Source organism: Drosophila montana, unplaced genomic scaffold (assembly GCF_035044405.1).
Source record: "Drosophila montana isolate Dmon_TW-CO22-7 unplaced genomic scaffold, ASM3504440v1 contig_2666_1, whole genome shotgun sequence".
In the NCBI taxonomy this organism is placed as follows: Eukaryota; Metazoa; Arthropoda; class Insecta; order Diptera; family Drosophilidae; genus Drosophila; species Drosophila montana.
The window spans coordinates 687,340-712,496 of record NW_026997533.1 but is presented as its reverse complement, the minus strand read 5'-3'; the positions used below and the strand labels follow the sequence as shown (position 1 = coordinate 712,496).

Sequence of the window (25,157 nt, the reverse complement as noted above, 5' to 3'; positions counted from 1 at the left end):
CGCAAAGCTATTACCACAAAATTGATGCTAGTCAAAGTTTGAGAGTGACTGCCTTAGGCTTACAGTTTAGAAGTCACGTGTAAGTTTTATTTCATTTCCAAGCCCACTGTAAACAAAGTATTGCGCTGTCGTTCTCATCCAACTGCATCCAACTGCTTGCTTGTCTTCTCATTAAGCGCCCTCTTGTGGGCGCCCAGCTAGCCCCTGTTCCGCTCCTGGCTGCGACTTTCATTGTGGCTGCCTTTGCCACAGCTGCAACTGCAACTGGCAACTGGCAACTGGTAACTGCAACGGGCAGCTGCCAAGAGGAAGCCCAGACCCAATCAAATTGTTATAGTCAGCCGCATTATGCGTTATGTTTATCGCAATAAAAATGTGGTACACTGAGGAGCCTGTCGGAGATTTGCTCGATGCCTTTATAGATCTTATGTCATGCCAATATCGGCAGCTAATCGAGAGAGAGACCGACTGAGCGGACACCTTATTATTTCCTTTCCCTTCCCATTTTATAACTTTCGAAATAGTCACAACAAACAAGCTGCACAAATTTGTTAGTTATCGGTCTCATATTGTATATTTGATATCGATACTTTTCGATTTTAAATTGGATATGTAAAAGGGTTATCGATTTGGAACTGGATACGTGAAAGTTTATGGTTATCGACCTTTAATTGAATATGCATAAATTGATAGTTATCGATTTTAAATTAGATATATAAAATCGATAGTTATCGATTTTGAATTGAATATGTAGACCCTGATAGTTATCGATTTTAAATTGGACATGTAGAAATGTATAATTAACGATTTTTAATTTGTTAAGAAAGCTCGATTTATTCGGTTGTTATCGATATTTATCGATTTTATATAGATGTTGTAAAATAGTTATCGATCTAAAATGAAATATGTAAACACTGATGTTTGTCGCTTTTGAATAAGATATGTTAAATCAATCATTTATGGTATCGATAGTTATCGATCCTAAATATGCTAGATAACAATCGATAGTTATCGATTTCAAATTGGACATTGATTTTATTTGAAGTATGTGAACACTGATTGTTATCGATCTTAAAAAGGCTATCTACAAATAGATAATTATCGATCTTAAATGAGCTATGTAAAACTCGATAGTGATTGACATTGAATTGGCCATGTCAAAGTCAATTGTTATCGATTTGAAATTAGATGAGTAAAAATCGATAGTTATCGATTTCAAATTGGATGAGTAAAAATCGATTTCAAATTAGTTAAGTAAAAATCGTAAGTTATCGATTTTTAGATAAGTCGTAGTAAATAAATAATTGTCGATTTTAAATTAGATGAGTAAACATCGATAGTTATCGATTTGAAATGATATTAATTGAATGTGCAAAAAAGCATGGACTTATTGCAGATGGAGCGTAAGGGATTTAGATTCGGCCAGACTCTGCTGAAAAGGAATCGATATGTTCCATGGGCTCTCCCGTTGTCTCTTATAAATGCACAATATACCCTTTGCCGGTTGCGCGCACGGGGTATATAGCCACGTTTCGAAGGGCGCGCCCACCCAACGCCCAGCTTACAGTTACATGGATTGTTGAGCAGCAAACGGCATTATTATCTTAACTATTATCATTACGATAAACAATTTCGTTGGGCTTGAAAATGATTGGCTTGCGACACGTTTTGCGCAAACCGAAAACCATTTGGGATAATTATATTAAAGCCGAAATTCAATTAGCCCAAAAGCCCGTCCAGTTTTTATGTAATCGCAATAAGGAAAAATAAATCCAGCCCAGCCACGCCCCCGGCTCACCCTCTGGCCAGATGCCAGATGCCATAGCCATAGCCAAGTGCATTTCCATTTCCATTTCCATATCCATTTTCCACTTCCCATATCGGTTACACTGGAACCACATGGATCGCATTACAGCCGCTGCACAGGCTATAAAAATGGGCTGGGCTGGCGCCTGGGCTCTCAGAGACGCGTCGAGCTCGCACAAAATGCGTGGCCACATCTGGATGACACTGCTCCTGGTCGTCGAGGCGCAACAGTTGCCGCCGCCTTTTCGCTATCACAGCTGGTTTTATGCGACGCCCTGGCGGCCCTTGTTGCCGGCGCCGGCGCCGACGCCGGGCGCACAACACCTGAGCCTGGGCTATACGGGCCCGCAGACCTTTCCGGGCGCCGCGGGCCGGGCACAGCCAGCTGCCAGAAGGCCCGTGGTGTTGGGTCTAGTGCGGCCGGCGCGGCATCAGTTTATGCTGCCCTTCAGACCCTCGCCCTTTGCCGGCTACAGCAACGAGCAGGAGCAGCAGCAGCAGCAGGAGCAGGAGCAGGAGGAGGAGCAGCATCAGGAGCCGCTCTTCCATGCGCCCGGCTATCCCCGGGTCACGGCGCACAGCAAGCCCATCGAGGAGCACCCAGCTGAGGCTCTGCCCGCGCCGTCTGACGCGGAGCAGCATTATCTTTACATGTCAGCCGGCAATCTGTACCAACTAGTTAGAAGCTAAGTCCACGTTGTCAATACAGTTTTTTTGATGTACACAAATTTTCGAATGGTTGTGGCTTACTTTTACCCCAGGGGCGGGCCGCGGCTGCCATTTACTTTCCAACTAATGCCGCAAATTTGGCGAAATTATCCGGTGGCTTGGCTTTGCCGCGAATGACCTTGGCAACGGGGCGCTGAGCACATTGCGCAATCGCCGTCAGGTTCGGGCCGAGACGAGCTCCCATATGAAGATTGACAATGGCACCGCAAGTGGCCCGGCCAATTACGTCAACGATCGACGCCACACGCCACACAGTCCGCTTGGAAAAAGGCGGGGAGACACAGCAGGCAGCAATTGTGGTAATTGCATAAATAGACGACGAAACGATGCGCTAACTAAGCGGAATGAGGGTGCCATACTCTACCTTTTGAATGCCATAGATGTATTTTTGAGTAAACCAACTCATATTATAAATTATCCAACTGTAAGACACCATTCCAGACGAACTCGAGCTAGTGTAGAGCCCAAATTAAGTTAGTACCTTGTGCCGTACCGAGAGATGCACCTAATACAGCACCTCCCCAGGATATTACAAGATAGGGCATCAAATACTCTAAAAACGAACTTCAAAATTGGATGGGACTCCAAATAACCTAACCTATAGTATAGTTATAAACTCAAATGTAGGCAAGAGGGTGCTACTCTGCCAACTCTACCTTTTAAATGCTATAAATGTAAATTTGGGTATATCAACTCATAGTATAACCTATCTACCTGGAAGACACCATTTCAATGCAATACCAACCTAGTCCGGAGACGAACTTGAGCTTGTGTAGTGCCCAAGTCAAGTTAGTACCTTGTGCCGTACCGAGAGGTGCACCTAATACAGCACCCCCGCAGGATATCCAAAGATGCTGTACTATGCCTTTTTTTCTAATATATAAAATTAAATGAACTCACACAATAACTGATCTGCCTGCCAATACACTTTTGAGCTAGTACACGGAGGACCTCGACCTAGACTATTACCCAAGTGTAGTTAGTACCTTGTGCCGTACCGAATAATGTACCCAGCACAGTATCACTGTAGGGTATCCAGCCTTATAGAGTACTAAGTACTCAACTTTTCTTGACACTCTGCTAAAGCCCATCCCATCATGTGCAGAGCCTTGTGGCAGTACGTTAATGGCAGTAACTGCTCTATAAAGGCTGAGCTCTATTTATTTGGCTTTTTAAGAGCACGAAATAGAGAGAGAGCACTATTCACATTGAATGTAGTATCAACCCAGAATGGTAGGACCAAGCGCCTCGGTGATGTAGACAGGTTGCTGTGCCGTACCGTAGCTCATAAGTTATTGGACCGCTAATCATTACACATAACCATCACGCTAATTTACGTCAGCCGATAATGAGCTCATTTAATGAAATTAATAAACCTGAACATCTCGTGGGGCTTTCAATCAGCGCAGCTGCCCCATTTGGAAGAGTCCCAAAAGCAAACCAATGACTAATGCTTATGAGTTCATTAGGTTATTGTATAGCCTGAAGGGTATAAGCAGGGCATACTATTTTCTTGTGAGAGTATGTTAAGCCTATGCGACCCCTCAGAATATATATTTTCTTGATCAGAGCGAGCTGAGTCTATCTAAGCATGTCCGTCTGTTTCTCCGTCTGATTTAATAGATAATAATAGGCTTAAACTTTGATGATATATAATAACTCTGTATCAAAGGTAGAGCCTTACATCTTGGTATATACATACTCATGGATACCGCTTTTAAGCTCTCAAAATTGCATAGGGATTGGATATAAAGCTTCCAAGTTAAGCAAGAATGCATTTCCCATATCTGGAGTGGGATTTAAAGAAGAAGCAGCAAGAAGGAAGCAGGTTATCTTCTAGTCGGTCTATAAATGTTAAATTTGTGGCAAATACAGAACCCCAATTGATTGATTGAATGATTAATTGATTGATTGATTGATTGATTCATTGGCTAAGTCTGAGATGAGAAACGAAGCAAGAAGGAAGCAGGTTATCTTCCAGTCGGTCTTTAAATGTTCGATTTGTGGCAAACGCAGAACTCCAATTGATTGATTGAGTGATTGAATGATTAATTGATTGATTGATTGATTGGCTAAGTCTGAGATGAGAAGACGAAGCAAGAAGGAAGCAGGTTATCTTCCAGTCGGTCTTTAAAAGTTAGATTTGTGGCAAATGCAAAACCTCAATTGATTGATTGAGTGATTGAATGATTGATTGATTGGCTAAGGCTTAGATGAGTCATTAGCAAAATTTTGATATCTCGAAAAGTGACGGTTGAGAGAAACGTTTGCCGATGTGACAAGTGGATTACGAGGCCTTGGTAAATGTTGTTACGGCATTGCGGCAAAGAGTTTAATTAAAAGGGAAAGACTCGGGTACACCCAATCCCCTAACTAAGTTGTAGATAAACGAGAAGAAGAAGAAGAAAAAACAAAGAGTGGAAAAAAGTTGAAGACAAACAAAATCTGTTACAAATTTGCGACAGCTGACAAAACGATTCGCAAGCAACAACAACAACAACAACAACAAATGAAAACATCATCAGTCAAACGGCAACAACAACAACAACAAACATTTGCATGGTTCCGTGAATGGATTGTCTTTTGGCCAGGTTACCGTTACTCGCTGCCCAGAATATGAAAGGGGAGGGAAGAGAGCTCGCACCGTGTTGCGAGGGTGGGAAGGGGGGGCTGCGGGGTTTTGCCCCGTCATCCGGACTCACATTCATCAAAATGTTACTTGGAATTAATTGCAATTTACGCATAAGCCAAAATCAACTTGCCGCAAAAGACTGGGAAAGCTTGGAAAAAACCGAAACTTAAAAAAAAAATACTTAAAAACAACATAATAAAAGCAGACACGCACCAACCCAAAGGCTGGCGGAGGGAGGGGTGCGGGCAGAATTGTGCACTGAGACATGCGATATGGCAAAAGTGTCACTTGAACTTGAGGCGAACGGTAAATGCAACAGCCGCAATGCACCGTGGTGCAAGAGCCCTGGCAAATGTATTGAAATATAAGTTGTTATGTGTGCATGCAAGATATAGACATAGACATATGGAAAATATATCAAAAGTACATATGATTAGTTTTACTGTTTTATTAAATACATATATGTATGTATGTACATAAATCGAAAACAACAATTTTAACAAATATGTTTTTAAATTGAGAATCAACACTGGCTGCATAAGATCTTTTTAAACAAAAATTAAAGCTAACTTCATACACTCACCAACTTAATCCAACAATACCACGTATGCTTGTTCCACAGTGCCAAGGCAACGCGTTCCAGATTAATGTCTCCAGAGCGTGCGCCCAAGCAGCCCAAACAAGAGTGAGAGTGTGAATGCGAAAGGGAATGTGAGTGTGAGTGTGAGTGCGAGTGCGAGCGAGAGTAAGAAAAGACAGCAAGCGGTAAGCCAAAGTGAAACAAAACCAAAAATCGCTTTGGATCATATGCAAAATGGCAACAACAACAACAACAACAAAAATACCAACTGCGTTGAGTTGGCGCTTTTCGCATCGCCGCCGACGCTGCTGCGTCAAGTTGGCTGCGACGCCGGCGTCGACGTGCGCAATGACGAGCGGTTTGTTGCAGAGACCGCGTATAAAAGGGTTGGCCGGCGCAGAGGTCGTCAACACTCGACGCGCAGCACTTGTGGAATAAACGCGAGAGAAGTTAACATAAGAGAGAGTAAAAGAGTGAAAGAGAGAGAGTGAGAGCGAAAGGATAATAACATCAAGTTGATCGATAAAAGTTGTTGGTCTGTTTTTTTTATTGTTGGTATTTTTTGACGTGCACCTTTCAAAATGCAGTTCGCTGTAAGTGTTGTGAAATAACAATTAAAACCCAAAAAAATACTAACGCGCATTATAATCCTTAAAGAAGTATTTATAAATTTATAGCGAATGCCACAGTTTTGTGCACACTGGCGATAAATTTCTAAATGCGCCATCGAAATTCAATTAACCCAAAACGTTATTTCAATTTTTAATGCAGTTTTCGCGCGCGCTTTTGATCTGCGCATGCTTGGCCTTAGCCGCCGCCGCCAAGCAGCCGCCGCAGCAGCAGCAAAAACAAGTGCAGCCAAATGCGACGCCCGCCAAGCCGAAGCGCGACGCTGGCCTGAGCTTTGGCAGCGGCATCTATCACGGACCCTCACACAAATATCTGCCGCCCGCCGCCTCCGCGGGCTATGATAGCACCTATGCGACGCTGCACGGCAATGGCTTGGCCTCCAGCAGCGGCTTCGACTTTGCCAGCCTTGACACGGACAACAGCCAGCAGCAGCAGCAGCAGCAGTATCATCATCATCATCATTATAGCCACCAGCCGCACACATATCAGTCGCTGGCCTCGCACCATGGACACGGACGACCCGTTTACATCAGCTCGTCCAGCGCGGGTGGGGGGAGTGCGGCTGGTGGTGGCTATCATCATCGGCAACAGGCGCCGAAGGTGGAGACGTATATTGTGCAGACCAGCAGCGGACATGGACACGGCCCAGGACCTGGAAATGGACATCAGGGTCATGGCTTCGGCGGTGGCTACAAATACGCCGGACATGGCGGTGGCTACTTGAGCCTGCTCGGCGGCGCACACAAGCAGCACGGCGGCGGCGCTGGCGGCGGCGGCGGCAGCACCTATTTGCTGGCCACGCCCTCCTACAGCAGCAGCAGCAGTAGCCATGGATCGGGAGCAGGCTTCTCGCTTGGCCAGCATGCCAGTCTGGGCAGCAGTCACGGCTTGGGTCATGGCCTCAATCTGGGCGCACAGCACTATGCGTCCGGCTTGGGACACGGCCTCGAGCAGCAGGAGCACACGGGCTTTAGCTTTGAGGGGGGGCCCAGCATACACTACAAGCAGCAGCCGCTGAGCAGCTATGGTGTGCCTCTGCTGGCTGGCTACGAGCACAGCACGGGCCAGCACGAGGTGGCCCAGGAGGAGCTGCACCAGCAGCACAAGACGCAGACGGATCAGCAGACGCCCGCCTATGCGCTGGGCCACAAGGGACTCGGCCACTTTAGCTATACGTCCAGCAAGCCGCTGGCCCTCAACACGGACATCCATCATGGTGGCGCGCCTGACGAGCACAACGAGCTCTTCGCCGAGCTGTCCAAGTCGCCGTTCAAGCCGAGCGCCTTTCTGGGCGCCAAGCACGAGTCGAGCGTTGGCTTCGATTTTGCCACGCCCAGTGCACAGTCGACGGGCTATGATTATGCGGCGCCGGCGTTGCTTTATGGTGCGCCCGGGCAGTCTGGTGACTCGGCCACGCCCATTTTTGAACCAGAATCCACATACCTGCCGCCCGTGAGCAGCTACGGAGCACCAGCCACGCCCACGCACAGCTATCACTAAATTATTGTTGTTATTTTTAAACTATTATTTTATTTTTTTTTTCACATATATATACTATATATATTGTATACTCAGCTAGTTTTTTAAGATTTTCGCATCGGAGCGTTCTGAGCGTTCCAATCCAATAAAGCAAATTGCAAACAGAGATCCGGCCACGCCCACGGCCACGCCGACCTCTCACTTTTGGCTTGAACTTTCAATTGGTTGGATTAACACGTCGCCAATTGATGTCTTTAACATGCGCAGCTCATCGCCCGCAACTTGGACTCGGCGTGTTTTTTTTTCTTCTCTTCTTTCCAATTCGATTGGTTTCGTTACGAATTTCGCTTTTATTTTGAAAGCGTGTGAAGTCGTTGGATGTGGAGCAAGTGCGCCCACAGCATGGCCAATTAGACGATTTACCTAACTCATTCGAATATGTTAAGGGAATACTTAAAGCGTTTAATTATTCAGCCGGACATGGCCGTGCCCTAATCCACTTACACTCAGCAAATGATTCAGTTTTGAGTGAATAGTTTCATGTCTTACAAGTACTTGCAAGTACATTTGCAAATTAAATCTGTTTTATGGCAATGATTGCAAAAGACCATGTCGGAATGTTCATCAAATTCACTATATAAGCTGAATTTTTTAATGCATTCAAATATTCATTCATTCATTTCGAGTACTTCCAAGTACAATTGCAATTTAACGACATTTTCAATTGCCAAAACAGTTGCTTGAATGTAGCAATAATGTAGCTGGCCTAATGAATGCCAAGACGAAACGTTCATCAAATCTACTAGGCTTAGTTCGTGAATGAATGCATTCATTTAATTCGAGTACTTACAAATACATTTGCAAATACACTTGAAATACATAAAACACTTGCAAGAGTTCAACTGGCTTATTTTAAGCAATAGAAAATGGTACAAATTTTATTAAATACATTAATATGAGCTCAATTCTTGAATGAATGCATTCATTCAATTCAAGTACTTGCAAGTACACTTGAAAGTTAAGTCCATTTGAAAGCGATTGATTGATTAATTGATTCCTAGAAGGCGTGGCCAAACGTTCAATAAATCCACTTTTAAGCTAAATTATTAAGTGTATTGTATTAAGTGTCAATTATTCATTCGTTCATTGCGAGTACTTGCAAGTACATTTGCAAGTTTTTGCCATTTACATGCGTTTACAATCCTAGAGAAATGTGGGAAGAAATCTTAGTTTAAGAGAACAACAAATTTATAATTAGCTAAAAAACAGTTTCAAATCTAACAAGTTAATTCGGATACTTCTGCTTGTGTTTCGCAGAGTTTGTGGCTTTTAATGGCCATGTCGCCATCTTCGGCGCGCATCGCAATAATCTTGGCCATGATCTTGTGAGTGATGCGTTTTCGCAGGCCGTTAAATTATGTCACTTCGTTTGGGAATTATAAATCATGTTTATCTCTTTTTTGCTTATGCAATGCGAAAGAGCTGCTGTTGGGGCTCACGCTGGACACAGCTGATCCTGGCAAGCGTTGACCCACATTGGCGCGGAAAGTGAAAGGATGAACAATTGCCGATGCTTGTTTCAGTTGGGCGCGTAGAGGGAGAGGGGGAGGGGGAGGGGCGGCAGCTTGGCGTTTGGCCGAAAACGAAAGACTTAGGCAACGAACTTGCCAGCCAGCTGTCTCACATTTAATTTACAAGCTCTTCAACTTCATGACGCGCTCTTCGCCGGACATTGGTGTGGTCAGCAAGTCAGGTAGTCAGGTAGTCAGGTGGTCAGGTGGTTGGCGACAATTGGAGAGCAGCACAAAAGTGCGAAAGTTGGCACCAAATGGCCCAGCGAGACGCCAAAGTTCAACGACCAGTGTTGAAAAACCTCACCACTTTTGAAAATTAGTCAACTCTTATTCAGATTTACTTTAGAAAAAATATGCCCCATAACTAGTCATGTTTCAGAGTCTTGGCCCAGCGAGACGCCAAAGTTCAACGACCAGTGTTGAAAAACCTCACCACTTTTGAAAATTAGTCAACTCTTATTCAGATTTACTTTAGAAAAAATATGCCCCATAACTAGTCATGTTTCAGAGTCTTGGCCCAGCGAGACGCCAAAGTTCAACGACCAGTGTTGGAAAAGCTCACAACTTTTGAAAATTAGTCAACTCTCATTAAGATTTATTTTGGAAAAAATATGCCCCATAACTAGTCTAGTTTCAGGGTCTTGGCCCAGCGAGACGGTTGTTCAACGACCAGTGTTGGAAAACCTCACAACTTTTGAAAATGGGTAACTTTTTTCAAATTTATTTTGGAAAAAATATGTCTTATAACTAGTCTAGTTTCAGGGTCTTGGCCCAGCGAGACGGTAGTTCAACGACAAGTGTTGGAAAAACTTACAACTTTTGAAAATTAGTCAACTCTTATTCAGATTTATTTTGGAAAAAATATGCCCCATAACTAGTCTAGTTTCAGAGTCTTGGCCCAGCGAGACGGCAGTTCAACGACCAGTGTTGGAAAATCTCATGAGCAAATCTTTTAAAAATTAGTTAACTCTTATTCAGATTTATTTGGGAACAAATATGCCCCATAACTAGTCTAGTTTCAGGGTCTTGGCTTAACGTTGGCCTTGCCCACGTTTTCGACTCATGCGAGAATCTTCTGTTAACTACGTGTATTTAATTTCATTTTCTCTTTTTTTTGCTTTGTTTTTTGGCTTAATTAAATAACAATTTACGTCAAGGCGTGCGGCTAATTTGGAAACGAAAAACTTCAATAAAACTAGCAAAACAGGCGTGCTCAACTAGCAAATACCCTGGGGTTTGACATAATATAATATAAATAATATGAAATGTAGTTATTTATTAATTTTTTATTGATTAACTATTACAGTTTATTATGATTTGATGAACACTTTTTTCTATAGTTCCTGAGTTCAGATAGGCAGGCGGAATTGCCTGAATGGTTTCATTTATATATACAAATATTGCTTATATGTATGTTATAGGAGCACAAAAAGCCACATACGAAATTTCATAGTTCTAGCTTTCATAGTTCTCGAGTTCAGACAGGCAGGATTTGGCTGGATCGTTTTATTCTTATGTATATTCCTTATACATGCTTCACATGTGTACAATCAACTACATACGAAATTTCATAGTTCTAGCTTCCATAGTTCCCGAGTTCAGACAGACAGGAATTGGCTGGATCGTTTTATTCTTATATATATTCCTAATACATGCTTCATAGGCATATAAGAAAGTACACACCAAATTTGGTAACTCTAGCTTTCATAGTTCCCGAGTTCAGATAGGTAGGCGGACGTTTTACCCACTATATTATATTATATTACATTATATTAAGTGGCTCGCCTGGTTTCGATTTCGTCAGCGTTCGCTTACACCACTTACACCAGAGCTGAAAGTTTTAATCTTTCTTCTGTTTTTCAGAAAAAGCAAATATAATATAGATTGAAAAAAAAAAAACAGAAAGAAAGAAATGTGAAAAGATATTATATGTACATTTTTGTATGTCAACAAGTTGATTGAGGCAAAACAAGTCGCTCGCCACGCCCTCCCCAATTTATGCGTGGCCGAAACAATAAATTAGATAATTTGCGTGGACTCGATGTGACAGCGTCTCCAACAATAGCTGCATAAAATAGATATATAATCATATTGTACGCGATACGATCGAATCCATTGTGAATATGCGTTGATAACAAATCTATTTTGATCGCCAGCCTGACAGTTCGTGGCATCTGTGACCTGTGCCGTGCACCTGGCCACGCACAGTCACAAAGAGGTGTTAAATAACTGTACCCTGTGCGGCCATTGAAAACGGTTAAACGAGGGTATCTTGATTATGTGTGCATTTATGTAACAGACAGAAGAAATCATGAAGTGTAAATATGTACATAGTTTGTCGGCTTTAAGAGAGCCGCAAATCAAGTTTATTTCCAATCGATAGCTTGATATCGATATCGATAGGTATTTTTTTTATTTATTATCTAGGCTCTCATATAGTATATACTGACAGAGTATATTTTTGATACCGTCCCTGTTCTCCACAAAATAAAAACAAACCCATTTTTAAGGTATTTTTCTGAGCTTTGGTGTGTAAACACTTTTCGACGCCATATTTATGCTCTGCAAATTTGTCAAGGAATAAACTACAAACACCGCAGATATTCAAGAATGCAAAACATCTCAGAACAGGGTATCTACTAGTTGTTACAACTTATTGCTTGGGCAAAGAAAGACCAGACAACAAAAGTAGAGAATAAGAGGGAAAAGTAACATTTCATTTTACTTTAATATATTATTTATTAGTTGTTAAAGCGCAGCCACAACGGCCTCACATTCACTTTTAATGCCCTTAGCCAATTGAAAATGGGCTTAAAGGGTATATTGCTTTTGTGCACAGGTATGTGACAGGCAGAAGGACGCAACTGCGACACCAGAAAAACGAAATGACTTGCAATTTTAAACAACGCTTTTCATGATATCGATAAATATCGGCTCTGAATTATGTTAACCATAAACTTGCAAATGTTATGGATTAAAGCTACTAATTAATGGATAATTGGTACTCCAATAAAGGGAAGGGCATCTACTCGCCGCATATATAAGCCACACTCAGCCAGTTGCAGGTCATCAAAATTGTTAGCAGCTTGCGCTTTTATGGCGCGTTCTGTTAACAGTCCATTGAATGGCGCCCGGTGCGAGCGGGTCGACCCGCACAATGGGCCGCCATGGGTTCAGTTTTGACCACATTACGTAATTGGCCCACATGGCCCTAAAGCCTAAACTACATTTTATTATCTATGTATCAGTTATTATAATTAGCTTTGAAAACTGTGGGAAAAGTTAGTGTGCCTGCGTGTGCCTGCGTGTGCTTGTGTGTGCTTGTGTGTGTGTGTGTGTGTGGGTTGGCTGGGCTGGGCTGGAGCTAAGGCACGCCCTGTTGCGGTAGGTCATGAAGTTGCCAGGCAATAAAAAAAGGGGAGAGCACTCTTAAATTCAACAATTCAATCAAGCAAAACCCCTACAAAATAAGCTAGAGTCGCCTGGCAGATACCCTCTAAAAAGCACAAATAATTGATATGTTAATTAAATAATTGTGATTTATTATAAAAGCAGGTTGAAAAATATAAATAAATATTATGGTTGTTTCTTACAAGCTAGGCAACTCCTTTCAAGCGATCTGGCAACATTGCAACCGTTTTATCTGAACGTTAAGTTGGTTGCGCTTGAGTACAGACTAAATTTTCAAAATAAACTGTAAATCAGTAAATGGAAAAATAAATGCGATAAAACAAAAAAATGGCAATAAATCAATGAGGGAAGCCGCAAAAAAACAAAAAATCAGGTATCGACCATGTTGCAACCACTTATCCAATGTATCATTAATCATAAACTACTTACAGGCAATTAATGAAAAAGATAAAAGATAAACTTGGAGCACGGATGAACCTCAGCAATGGCTGGCTCATTTGGCAGTTAATAGCGGGCACAGAATGAACCTATCACAACTGGTGCAGTCGTATCATGATCTGTCCGGAGAGCAGATGACCCTCTGCTGCCGTAACAATCACACGTGCAACTTCTACAACGAGATGGTGAGCATACTCTTTCGTAGCTGGGGCATAGCTCCGCTTCAGATTGTCATTGTGCAAGAGGGAATGCTGCGCCGGCTTATCCCTGGTCGCAGGCACTACAATCTCATATTCACGGACTCGTATGCGGCCTTTGCAGAGATCGATCTGGAGTCCTATTCCCGTGACTACAACCACAACGAGTACTATTACATCTTTCTGCAGGCGCGCGATCGTCTGCTGTTCGGCGAGATGCGCCGCATATTTGCGCACTGCTGGCGCCACCAGCTCATCAATTGCAACGTCCAGGTGCAGAGGGCCAACGGGGAGATCCTGTTGTACACGTATCTGCCGTTTTGTCCGCGGAGCTGTGCTGATATGAGTCCACAGCTGATCAATCGCTACAATGGCAGCCACATGCTCCATCCCCAGATCTTCCCCCGCAAAATGGGCAACTTCTTTGGCTGCCCTCTGCGTGCCGCACTCTGGCATATGCCGCCGTTCCTCTAGCTGGAGGCCACAGCGGGATCCGATGCGCGAATCGCTGGCGGCCTTGAGGGGCGCCTCTTGCAAACGCTCATCCAGAGACTCAACCTGACCATCCAGGTGCGCGAGCCGCCGCCTGGACCGGGACTGTTGGGCAATAGAATGCTGCAGATGGTGAGCGTCATGTTTCCTCCTCCTCCATCCAAATGACTCTCTTCTCTTTGTTCTCTTTGCAGTTGCAACGTGGCGAGGCGGATCTGTGTGTGGGCGGCATTCGTCAGACTGTGGCACACAGCCTGTTGGCCACATCGACCCACAACTATCATCAGACAAGCGTCCGGTTCGGCGTTTTGGGCATCACATATGAGCTGAGCTCCCTGGACATTCTGCTCTATCCATATCCAACTACGATTTGGCTAGCCATTGGCCTTGTGCTCGCACTCTCGCTTCTGCTGCACCTGGCAATGGACCGGTTACTGCTGCTTAGGGAGCAGGGCTCCATCTGGCTCAATTTGGAGCTGATCTTCGTGGGCATGCCCATGCTCATTTCGAATCATTTCGAGCTGATACCACAGGATGTGATCGACCTGCAGCTGACCATGTACCTCAGGAAGCACTTCTTTCTGATCGAAGAGCTCAACGAGGAGATTACGTGGATGCGCTCCGTGGGAGCTGGACGAGAGCCACTTAAGAGCTCTGCAGGCGAGCAGATACCGAATGCTGGGCCTGCAGGAGCTGCACGTGATATTTGTCCTGCTTCTGGTCGGACTGTTGTTCAGCTTGCTTCTCTTTTGCATGGAGCTGCTTTCTCGGCAGCTCTGCGCGACTTTAGCGCTAGTAGCGCAAAGTAAATGAGTGGACATAGTCAGATTGCTGGTATTTTAGTTTGCGTTCCGGTTGAAAACCGAAATTTCAATTAATTTTATGCTATTTATTGAAGCGAAACCCGAAAAGTGGGCCACAACCATTTATTTTATCTAACCCTCTTGGGAAGATGCCAATTTTGGATGGAAACGGTAAGGCTTGCAACATTTTTAGCAATTATAAATTCACATAGAATTGTTTAATTAAAATGTATAAAATATTTTCAGTGGCTTAAACCAAAAGCTGCGTTCCTGCATGTAGAAAATGTGGACCGTGCCTCAAGGCAGGAAGCTAGTTCAAAGCATGCTTCAGTCAGCCTTTTTTCCGGGTGCAGACCTTTATAGATGGATCCCTTAAAGGTAGGCAACCCCCGAAAAACTAGTTACGCAAGATTCCAGCAAGCTTCACTTCATATAGAGGCAAATCCCTGTCCACATCGAACCACTATATTATATAGTTGCCACAGAATTAGTCAGTCGAGCATAGAAATAGATCTGAAGGGTATTTCAACTACTTTGCTGTCATAGTTGAGAATGTAATTAATCGCGCAACTGCTCCGATATACTATATATATATATACATATATATATATGGTAATAATATATTATGAGCATGCCATTGGGGCATCTATAGATGAAGTTCGCTCCAGCCAGATTGAGATAAAGTTCACATGGGAGAAACATATGTTATTTAATTGACAAATTCGACAAACGGTTTAGAGACTATAGTAGAACTGTCGCGCGTCCAGGTAGAGAGCGATGCCCACCCAGATGAGCGTGTTCCACACGGCCTCCAGCAGCAGCAGAAAGTGCGTATTCATCGCACCGATGCGCCAATGCCAGGGCAACATTTTGTGCATAATCGTGTGGCCCACATACATGATGATGGCATTCATGCCGCACTCGGTGAACGGATAGCCGGACCACAACTGGCGCACATCGATCACATAGTAGAGCAGCGAGAGCAGCACCAGAGCCAGGGCAACGGTCACGAACACAAACGAGAGCGACCACAGATTCTTGTTAACCGGTATGACGCCCTGCTCCCTGGAGAAGCCGCACAGAGCGCCGCCCAGCAGGCCCAGGAGCGTGGCGCCCAGCAGCCAGCGCTTCAGTCGCGCCTGCCACGTGGCATGCACCAGGAGCGTGACGCCGGCAAAGGCGCCCAACAGCGCCTGCACCACGCTCAGCAGGCAGCCTGCAAAGGAAGAACGGAGAAGAAAGTGTGAGTTGGATGTGGAAAAGCCGGTTCCCCCTGAACTTACCAAAGACACCCTCCGGATCGAAGGCGGTTGCATCGTACACATATTTGGCCGTCGGATGCTGATAGATGTGGGCATTGCCCAGCACCTGGCGATCAATGTAGCCGGCGGCGCCGCCAATGCAATTGGGATTGGCGGCATTGTTGTGCTTGCCGCCGGGTCCGAGATAGCCGCGCGGACAGCCCGGCACGGGCAGGCCAAACGTGAGCCCCAAATAGGCGGCAATCAGGGCCAGGAGCACGGCCAGCTCCCCGCTGAACAGGCAGATGTCATAGATGGCGCGCTGCCAGGCGCGCTGCGGACTGAGCTGATCCCGCCGACTGCACACGGTATGCAGCAGGCCAACAATCAGGAAGGCGATGCCGAAACGCTGCAGCACGCCCATCAGACGCAGCTCCTCCAGCTGGGGGCCATTCGTCGAATTGAGACAGATCCCGATCGCAAACAGTTTGCACGAGCGCCAAATGATGCGTCCGCAAATCCGAGCTTTGCTAATGCCACGCCCCAGCTGCGCCTTTATCGAGAGAGGTATGCAAACGCCCATGATCCAGAGGAAGCTGGGAAAGACTAGATCGGCCAGATGGAGGCCATTCCAGGCGGCGTGCTCAATCCAGCTGTAGCCGCCGCCGCCGCTGTTCACGAATATCATCAGCACAATGGACAGGCTGCAACAAAGGCCAAAGCAAGTCTGTTAAACAGGTTATTTAGTTTTACAGGGTATTCGCTTACCCTCGAAACGTGTCCAGACTGCGCAGCCGCTTGCGCTGCGTCGCCTTCGCCGCGGCATCCCCAATGCTGTCCGCCACGGCGGCAGCCTCATCGTAGCGGTAACGCTTCCAGGCACAGCTGACCAGCTTCAGCAGGATTACCAGCGCTGCCACCAGCACAAAGACGGACAGGAAGGCTGAAGGAGTAGGTACAGTATGTCAATTAAATGGATGCCAGTGAAACGTTTACGAATCAATGAATTTATATATTATAGGAGAAGAGACGAATCGTGGAATTCGAATATCATAAGCAGACACGATTCGAGGAATTCAGCGCTGCCAGTAAAACGTTTACGAATTGAGGAATTTAAATATATTAGAGAGAGATGAATTGAGGATTCGAATATCATGAGGACAGAATCAGCACGTGTGCAGAGCTGCCAGTAAAACGTTTACGAATCGAGGAATTTAAATATTAAAGGAAAAGACGAATCGAGGAACTCAGCGCTGCCAGTAATCGAGGAATTCGAATATCATAAGGAGAGACGAATCGAGGAATTCAGCGCTGCCAGTAAAACGTTTACGAATCGAGGAATTTAAATATCTTAGGGAGAGATAAATCGATGAATTCGAATATAATGAGAGACATATCGATTAATTAATCATAAGGACAGACTCAGCAAGTGGCAGCGCTGCCAGTAAAACGTTTACAAGGCAAGATATTTAAATTTCATAAAGACAGACTTAGCACGTGTGCCTGCTCTGCCAGTTAAACGTTTACGAGTTAAGGAATCATAGAGAAAGACGAATCGAGGAATTCAAATATCAAAAGGAGAGATGAATTGAGGAATTCAATCACCATAGGGAGAAACAAATCGAGGAATTCGAATATGATAAGGGGAGCCTTAAAAGTCTGCCAGTAAAACGTTTAAGAATCATACCATATCATCTGTCGCCAATCGGTTAAAATGTTTAAGCCTGTACTAAAACCTAAAGTGCTTGTAAAACGTTTAAGGACACAGCACAAGAGAGAATTGTAAAATAGACCACGGTTGATACAGAAAAGGAGATAGGCTAAGAAAAAGAGAGACAGCGAGAGAAAGAGAGGTAGAGAGAAAGATAGAGGGATAGAGAGAGAGAGAGAGAGAGAGAGAGAGAGAAATGTATAGAGATACAGAGATAGGGAGAGAGAGTAATATTGAGGGATAGAGACAGAGAGAGAGAGAGAGTAATCTCAGACCATTTCGATATCGATAAAAATCGATTTTAAGCCTAGATCTTTTAAGCAGAACTCATAAATGCTATATACGCCAAACTTGGTACGTTCCCGAATAATGTGCGCAGATTGAAAACAAACCCACTTTTGGAGCCATTCCCCCATTCTCGCCACAATTTGGAATAGACTCGCCTTAAAAGGTAGCGTCGTATGCCTTGTATGTCAAAAACCATTCCCTGAATATTTTCTATAACCATATGTATGAAAATTCCAATTCCAATTACAAACGAACAACAGACCGTTCCGAGAAACTGGGAAAAAACCCCAACATTAAGCCCAATTTAGCTGAATCTGTAAAAATTTGTGCTACAGTAGTCACTCGCAAATTGGCAGCCGATATAATATACTATACTATATATACTCAAAGCTGAGAAAAAATGTTTAAAGCATTTGTCGAAAATAAGAACAAATATAGATTGAACATTGAGAATGACTAATCATCCAATTCTTAATTCTCAATGTTCTTATTATCGACTGAATACTGTACGACTTTTGATCTAAGCAACAACAACAACAACAAAACCCTCAATATGCTGCCTAAGCTTTTACATTATAGATGATATTTTGATGATAATGGCGATTAGATTGGCTAACGGAGGAAATCGGCACTTACCGTAATTAATGGGCACGCCGGGCTTGTCAACGGCAAAGCTGCAGCTGCCATTCGCCAGCAGTGTGAGGTTATATACGCCAAATTCTTGAAGATCGCTGCGACGCAGCGCGCACAAAGATGAGCTGCGGGGGTGTGGAAAGAGGAGAAGCGCATAAAAGAGAAATCAAGTGAATAAAGTGCACACACACACACACATATATACACACGCCCACACTAATAAGAATAGCGTGTAAACAGATGTCATGATAATATAATTGCAACTGGAGCCATATAAATATGTATGTATGTATATACTATATATGCATATGCAGATAGCATATGAGCGTAGTAGAGATGGCAACACGTTACCAACAGAAGACAAAATTTTGGAAATATGGTCTTCGATCTAGACACGATATATATAGCTAATTCAACTTTCAAGCCGGACTCGATAGTTTAGTTTAAACGAACATTTATCATTATCTTTAGAGCTTTTGTAACATTTAACCGATAATATTTAGCGTACTTTCCTTTTCTAAGCTTGATAAAAAGCAATATCAACTACATTTCAACTCAGAATGATTCAAAAAGCTCATTAGATCAGTTTAAAAATCCCTTTTTTTCCTGAACACGATCACGCGCTTGCATCGTGTCACGACAAAAACACGAAACGCGCTCAACTCTAGAACCTAGTAAGACACACACACGCACACGTGCGCACACACACACACACACGCACACACCGATTGCAACACATACACATTCTCGTAGGCATAGTGACCCTGATCGTGTGCATAAATTTTGAAACTCAACGGGTATGCGGTGCTGAGCTTTAACGGTTCCAGCGGCAGCGAGCCAGCGGCGGGCAGAGCTTTCACTTTGGTAAACGGACACTGCAAAAACAACAGCAAGCTTTTTAACTGCAATGTGGCGGGAAACTGTGTTGACATACCGTATAACATTCATCGGAAAGGGTATATAGATAGCTGGCCTCCGCATGCTCCGATTGCAAATACATGTAGGCCTCGTCGGCGCCCAGGGCGCGCATATCCAAATCCCGCCAATGGGGCTCCGTATACTCAACCAGAAACGACATGCTTGTGACAACGTTGCGAAGCGCAATTCAAGTCTAATTCAGACAGAATTCTCAAATTGTTTGCCAGTTCGCGGCAGTGCGGAGCGCGCACTCGATATGGCGCCGTTGACGACTAACTGCGCTCAAGCTGCTGCAAAATTGCCATATCAACGCCTTTTTTTTTATATACAAAACGAAATGGAAACTATTTCGAGTGCGCAATAAAAACAAAACACAAACACAAACACAACAACAAAAATATACCAAGTAGCTGCAGCAAATGGCAGCATGGTGAATATTGAATACTCTTACCACATGGTGGCAAGAGACAATTGTTCTAGACTCAACAAAAAAATCAAAATAGCATAAAGGACAAGCAATTACTGCAATTACTTTTCAAATAAAATATAAATATATTTTACTAATAATTAATTGTTTATCTATATTTTTAAAAAATGTTCATTAATAATTGAGTGCGTTTCATATAACTTGTGAAAGTCTTGGGGGTCACACTGTTAGTGCATCAGCATAAACAAACTTGTTGCAGTGTTGCGCAATGGTCAAGCAGTGTTTGACAATGAATGCTGTTTATCGATAACGATAACGCTGCACGTAACAGCTGATTGCGCTGATGAGTGGCAAATAATTTTGCTGCCCTTTGGCTACACAGGCCCCGTGGCTGTGTGTTTTGATTAGCGCCTGCCACCCAAATGGCCACTGGCGGCTCGACGGAGACGCGACGCCTCTGCGCCATCACCTTCTTTGCCAAACTGCATCCGGGCGATGTCTGCGGCAGCAATGGCCTGCCCCTGACGCCGAATTCGATAGCAATTTTGGGGCGTTCCCAGCGGCTCAAGGAGCTGCAGCATGAGCATTTGTGTCAGTACTTGGACGTGGTGCGCAGCAAGCATGGTAAACACAGGAATCACAATGGCCAACTGCATCCCCACGCCTGCCATGTATACAATTTAATCCAGTGTCTTCTTATTTCTAGAGCGCACCATTGTGGTCTCGGAGTACATGGGCTGCACGCTGGAGGAGCACGTGAAGCGGCAAGCGCCGACGACCCTCACACAGATGCTGTGCATTTTCCAGCAGGTGGCCAGCGGTCTGAATGTGCTGCACGGACACAAGCTGGTCGTGCACAATCTGGAGCCGCGTCACATACTCGTGGAGAGCCGCGCGGGAGCTGTGCGCGTCAAGCTCTTCAATTATGGCATGCATTATATGACCAAGGGCGGCGCCTATGTGCCCTTTCCCATTGGCAATATACGCTATATGGCGCCGGAGCGTCTGCTTGGCGCCAACGATAACATCAAGAGCGATATTTGGGCCTGGGCCATGCTGCTGCTGGAGCAGCTGCTGCAAACGGAGCTCTGGCCCAAACTCAAGCTGAGCAACATTGCCTGGAAGCTGTTGGCCTTTGCGCGCAACGCGACCACCGGCGGCGTTGTCGAGAAAATAGCGCGCGAACATCAGCGCTGGGAGCGATATCAGCAGCTGCCGCTCGCCGTGCGCGAGCTGCTCGAGCGTTGTCTGAGCGTGCTGCCGGCACAGCGACCGCTGCCCGCCGAGCTGCTGCAGCACGCCTGCTTCGCACAGCTGGGCGTGGATGGGCAAGCGCAGCCGGCCGCCGTGGAGTCGTTGCCGCTGCTGCTGCTGCGCTGTCCGCTGGCGCAAATCTATCACCTGTGGCAGCTGGCCGGCGGGGATGTGCAGGCGGAACTGAAAAAGGAGGGACTCATACGCAGCGAGGCGCCCATCTTGGCCCTGCCGCAAATTGTTCGACTGAGCGGCGCCAGCGTCTGCCCGCCGCGCAGCCAATCGCATCTGATGGACGAGCGTGTGGTGCTGCTCAAGCTGCAGCCGCTGCTGCAGCGACTCAGCCGCTTGCCGGCCAGCGTTTACTTTCCGCTGCTGCACGCGCAACGCCTGCAGCCGCAGCAGCAGCAGCAGCAGCAGCAGCAGCAGCAGCAACAGCAGCAGCAGCAGCAGCAGCAGCTACAACAGCAAGAACTGCCTTTGCTCATACGCGAACGCGACATTGAGTATCAATTCCGGCGCGTCCGTCTCTTTACACGGCTGCTCCAGGGCTATCCGCACACGGCCGAGCAGCTGCACCGGGAGGCGGCCATTGATATACCACCGCTGCTGCGCGGCCCCATTTGGGCGGCCCTGCTGGGCGTGCTGCCCAATGCGAGCTATGCGAAAATCGACAAGTTTACGGCGACCAGCACGGATCGCCAGATCGAGGTGGACATACCGCGCTGCCATCAGTACGACGAGCTGCTCTCCTCGCCGGACGGCCATCGGAAGCTGAAGCGCCTGCTCAAGGCCTGGGTGACGGCCCATCCGCAGTATGTCTACTGGCAGGGACTCGACTCGCTGACCGCGCCCTTTCTCTATCTCAATTTCAACAATGAGGGTATCAATTCAATTGCAATTCTCTTCTAGGCATAATAATCTGATCATCTCTCTTGTAATCTTCTCTGAGAGCTCGCATTTCTGAGTCTGTACCGTTTCATACCGAAGTATCTGCAGTGGTTTTTCCTGAAGGATAACTCGGCTATTATTAAGGAATATCTGAGCAAATTTTCACAGCTGAGCGCGTTCCATGAGCCCCTCTTGGCGCAGCACTTGGCCAGCATTAACTTCATCCCGGAGCTGTTCGCCATACCCTGGTTCTTGACCATGTTCTCACGTATGTAGATCCTGTGTGTCCTGTTCGACTGATTCACCAGCTGATTGACTGACTGATGGACGGCGCGCACTTCACGCCTTAATACGTGGTTTTAGTAATTTCACCTGCTTTGGTGGAATATAGGTGGAAAGGTGGAATATTGGTGGAATACCCAGATGGAATGGCTGAATGTTGAATGAAATTCAACTTTTTGCAATATATTTAAAGCAGATGGAATAGTGGAACATTAGTAGAATCCAACATTTTCCACCCAGATGGAATGGTGGAATATTGGCCGAATGGCGGAATGTTGAAGGAAATGCAACTATTTGTAACATATTCCACCCAGATAAAAAGGTGGAATACGCAGATGGAATGTTGATAGAATGCAAAATTTTCCACTTAGATGAAATGGTGAAATATAAGTGGAATGCAACATTTTGTAACATATTTCCCCCAGACGGATAAATGTGAAACACGTCTCAAATTTATTTTCACAAAGATCTTTGAACTCAATATTTCTCATCTTTCACCCCATTTTCACCAAGGGGTGAATTTGCGAAAAGTGTGAAAACTTTAAAAATTTATTTTTCTTAAGGAACTTTGAAAATGAGTTTTAGGCAAATCGGCTGGTAATCAAATGTACAGTTTCACACAACAGTTTTCCACCAATTTTCCACAGCTGCACGTGGAATGCCCCATTTATGTTGCCTTGGGCTGTTCGTGGATTATCAATCAATCAGTCAGTCAGTCAATCAGTCAGTCAGCCGGAACACACAGTTAACTATGCATCTATATATACATGTATTCAAATGGCTTCTCTTTTTTTATGCAGATGTATTTCCGCTGCATAAGATATTGCATCTGTGGGACAAGCTGATGCTGGGCGACAGCTCGTATCCGCTGTTCATTGGCGTCGCGATACTGAAGCAGCTGAAGAGCACGCTGCTCAGCTCCGGGTTCAACGAGTGCATACTGCTCTTCTCCGACCTGCCCGACATTGTGATGGAGAGCTGTGTGATCGAGTCGCAGAAGATGTACGAGTGCACGCCGAAGAGCATCACGCATCGCCAGCACGCGCTGCGGACGCAGGCGACGCATGCTCTGGACATTGGGCTGGCGGATGTGGAGCTGCGCCATCTGCAGTCGGAGCAGTGTCCACGCATTAGCGCCAAGGATGTACATCAGCTGCTGATGCAGACGCCCCAGCAGCTGGCCCTCATCGATTTGCGCAGCGTTGTCGAATACGGACGCGTCCATGTGCCGCACAGCATCAATATACCCTTTGCCACCGTGCAGCTGGGCGAGCAGCGTCTCGAGGCGCTGCAAGTGCCGCAGCTGGAGGCGCAGCTGCGCCAACGCATTGTCGTCTGTGTCAGCAATATTCATCAGCACGCCGTCGAGGTCAGTTTGTACTTGAAGCTGGACAAAAACTGAAATCGTTTAAGCAGAGGGCACTTGTAGGTAAAACAGGCAGAAGGAAGCCTCATCGATTCCATAAGGCATATGAGTTCTTGATCACACATAACACACTTGTGGCTAGATATATATATGGCAGATGCCATAGTTAGGTAGATATATATATAGTAGATAGTTTACGGATTAGACAGATTGGAAATATTCAACTTTCTGCATTGCTGCACACAATTTCAAAAGGCAAAGCCTTGCGCTTAGCAGCATATAAGCTTTAATTTTAAGCTCTGCCAAATCTGGCAAAGATCGGACTATAGGAGCCGAATTTATTTGGGATTCTATTTAGCCTAGTCTATAGGTTTGGTGTATACCTAGTCGGGCCCTTTCGACTAGAGCAATTTTTTGTACTTGTAACTAATATTTTTTGCTGTCTTTGCAGTTCTCTCACTTTTTGGTCGCCTGCGGCGTGCTGCGCACCTGCATCCTACACAAGGGCTTCAATGTCCTCCACTCAATTGAGCCAAATATACTCATCTCGAATTGATCGGGCGCTGCGTGGCTCCCGTTAATGCCAGTTCGCTTGGCTCCCAATCCTAGCTTAAGCTCAAACCGCATTAATTGTACACTTTTATAATCGTATATACATATACATATACATATACATATGTATATATATCCATATATATATAGCAATTTATATTATGTCTATGTAAATAAGCATATTGTGTGTATTAACCAAGTTTTATAAATCTGCATTGTACTCGATTATGCTCGAATTATTTTCATATTTTCAATACTTTGAACAAGCATGTAATTATATCGCCTTCCCTTTCGGTTCGGTAAAAATATGCATGAAATTTCTTTGTTAACTTCGGTGCTTATGATCCGATCGTTTTCGAGATTTTCAAGACAAGCAATGCGCAAGGCTCTAGATAGAAAAATGGACTGATTTTGGCGAGAATTGGGTAGAAAGATCCAATAGGTAACTCCCCTAATTCCCAAATTCCTAATAAATGCCCTTAATTACAAAACTCCCTTTTTGATTGTCCAAACTAAAACGATTCTTGATGGCATTTTATTCGTGATTTTTCCCATTTGTTCTGCAACTACATTAATTTAATTTGATTTTTTTTAATAATTTCTAATTTTACTTAAAAAATGTTATTTTTACATTTGAAAAATAATTTTTTAATATTAACTTAACATTTGATTTTAAATCGATTTTTGCTGTCTTATGAATTGAGTTACTAAAATGAAATTTATTTTCCAATCAACAATTTTCTGTCTTCAATGTCTTCAAATCAAGTTTTCTTTTAAAATGTACAAATTTTAACAGAATCTGCGGCTCATTTTTGCGTTAGGT

The 25,157-nt window shown here is 44.7% G+C and overlaps 4 protein-coding genes and 1 pseudogene across 4 annotated transcripts; 4 read left to right on the top strand and 1 right to left on the bottom strand.

Annotated features, from left to right (window-relative positions):
• Window positions 1-1,899: 1,899 nt before the first annotated feature.
• On the top strand, window positions 1,900-2,496 carry LOC135429350 (uncharacterized). The gene has a single exon (XM_064683622.1). The coding sequence runs from the start codon at window positions 1,900-1,902 to the stop codon at window positions 2,494-2,496; it is 597 nt and encodes a 198-aa protein (XP_064539692.1).
• A 3,217-nt stretch (window positions 2,497-5,713) lies between these two features.
• On the top strand, window positions 5,714-7,913 carry LOC135429360 (hornerin). The gene is made up of 2 exons (XM_064683632.1): window positions 5,714-6,340; window positions 6,519-7,913. The coding sequence occupies exons 1-2, from the start codon at window positions 6,329-6,331 to the stop codon at window positions 7,875-7,877; spliced, it is 1,371 nt and encodes a 456-aa protein (XP_064539702.1). The 5' UTR covers window positions 5,714-6,328; the 3' UTR covers window positions 7,878-7,913.
• Window positions 7,914-13,027: 5,114 nt separating this feature from the next.
• On the top strand, window positions 13,028-14,781 carry LOC135429349 (uncharacterized; annotated as a pseudogene).
• A 680-nt stretch (window positions 14,782-15,461) lies between these two features.
• Window positions 15,462-19,891, bottom strand: Hgsnat (Heparan-alpha-glucosaminide N-acetyltransferase). The gene is made up of 6 exons (XM_064683666.1): window positions 19,579-19,891; window positions 19,386-19,519; window positions 18,648-18,769; window positions 16,781-16,955; window positions 16,055-16,716; window positions 15,462-15,987 (listed from the first exon to the last, which is right to left on the bottom strand). The coding sequence occupies exons 1-6, from the start codon at window positions 19,720-19,722 to the stop codon at window positions 15,506-15,508; spliced, it is 1,719 nt and encodes a 572-aa protein (XP_064539736.1). The 5' UTR covers window positions 19,723-19,891; the 3' UTR covers window positions 15,462-15,505.
• A 424-nt stretch (window positions 19,892-20,315) lies between these two features.
• Window positions 20,316-24,559, top strand: LOC135429393 (TBC domain-containing protein kinase-like protein). The gene is made up of 5 exons (XM_064683674.1): window positions 20,316-20,613; window positions 20,696-22,126; window positions 22,196-22,402; window positions 23,217-23,785; window positions 24,234-24,559. The coding sequence occupies exons 1-5, from the start codon at window positions 20,412-20,414 to the stop codon at window positions 24,336-24,338; spliced, it is 2,514 nt and encodes an 837-aa protein (XP_064539744.1). The 5' UTR covers window positions 20,316-20,411; the 3' UTR covers window positions 24,339-24,559.
• Window positions 24,560-25,157: the final 598 nt, after the last annotated feature.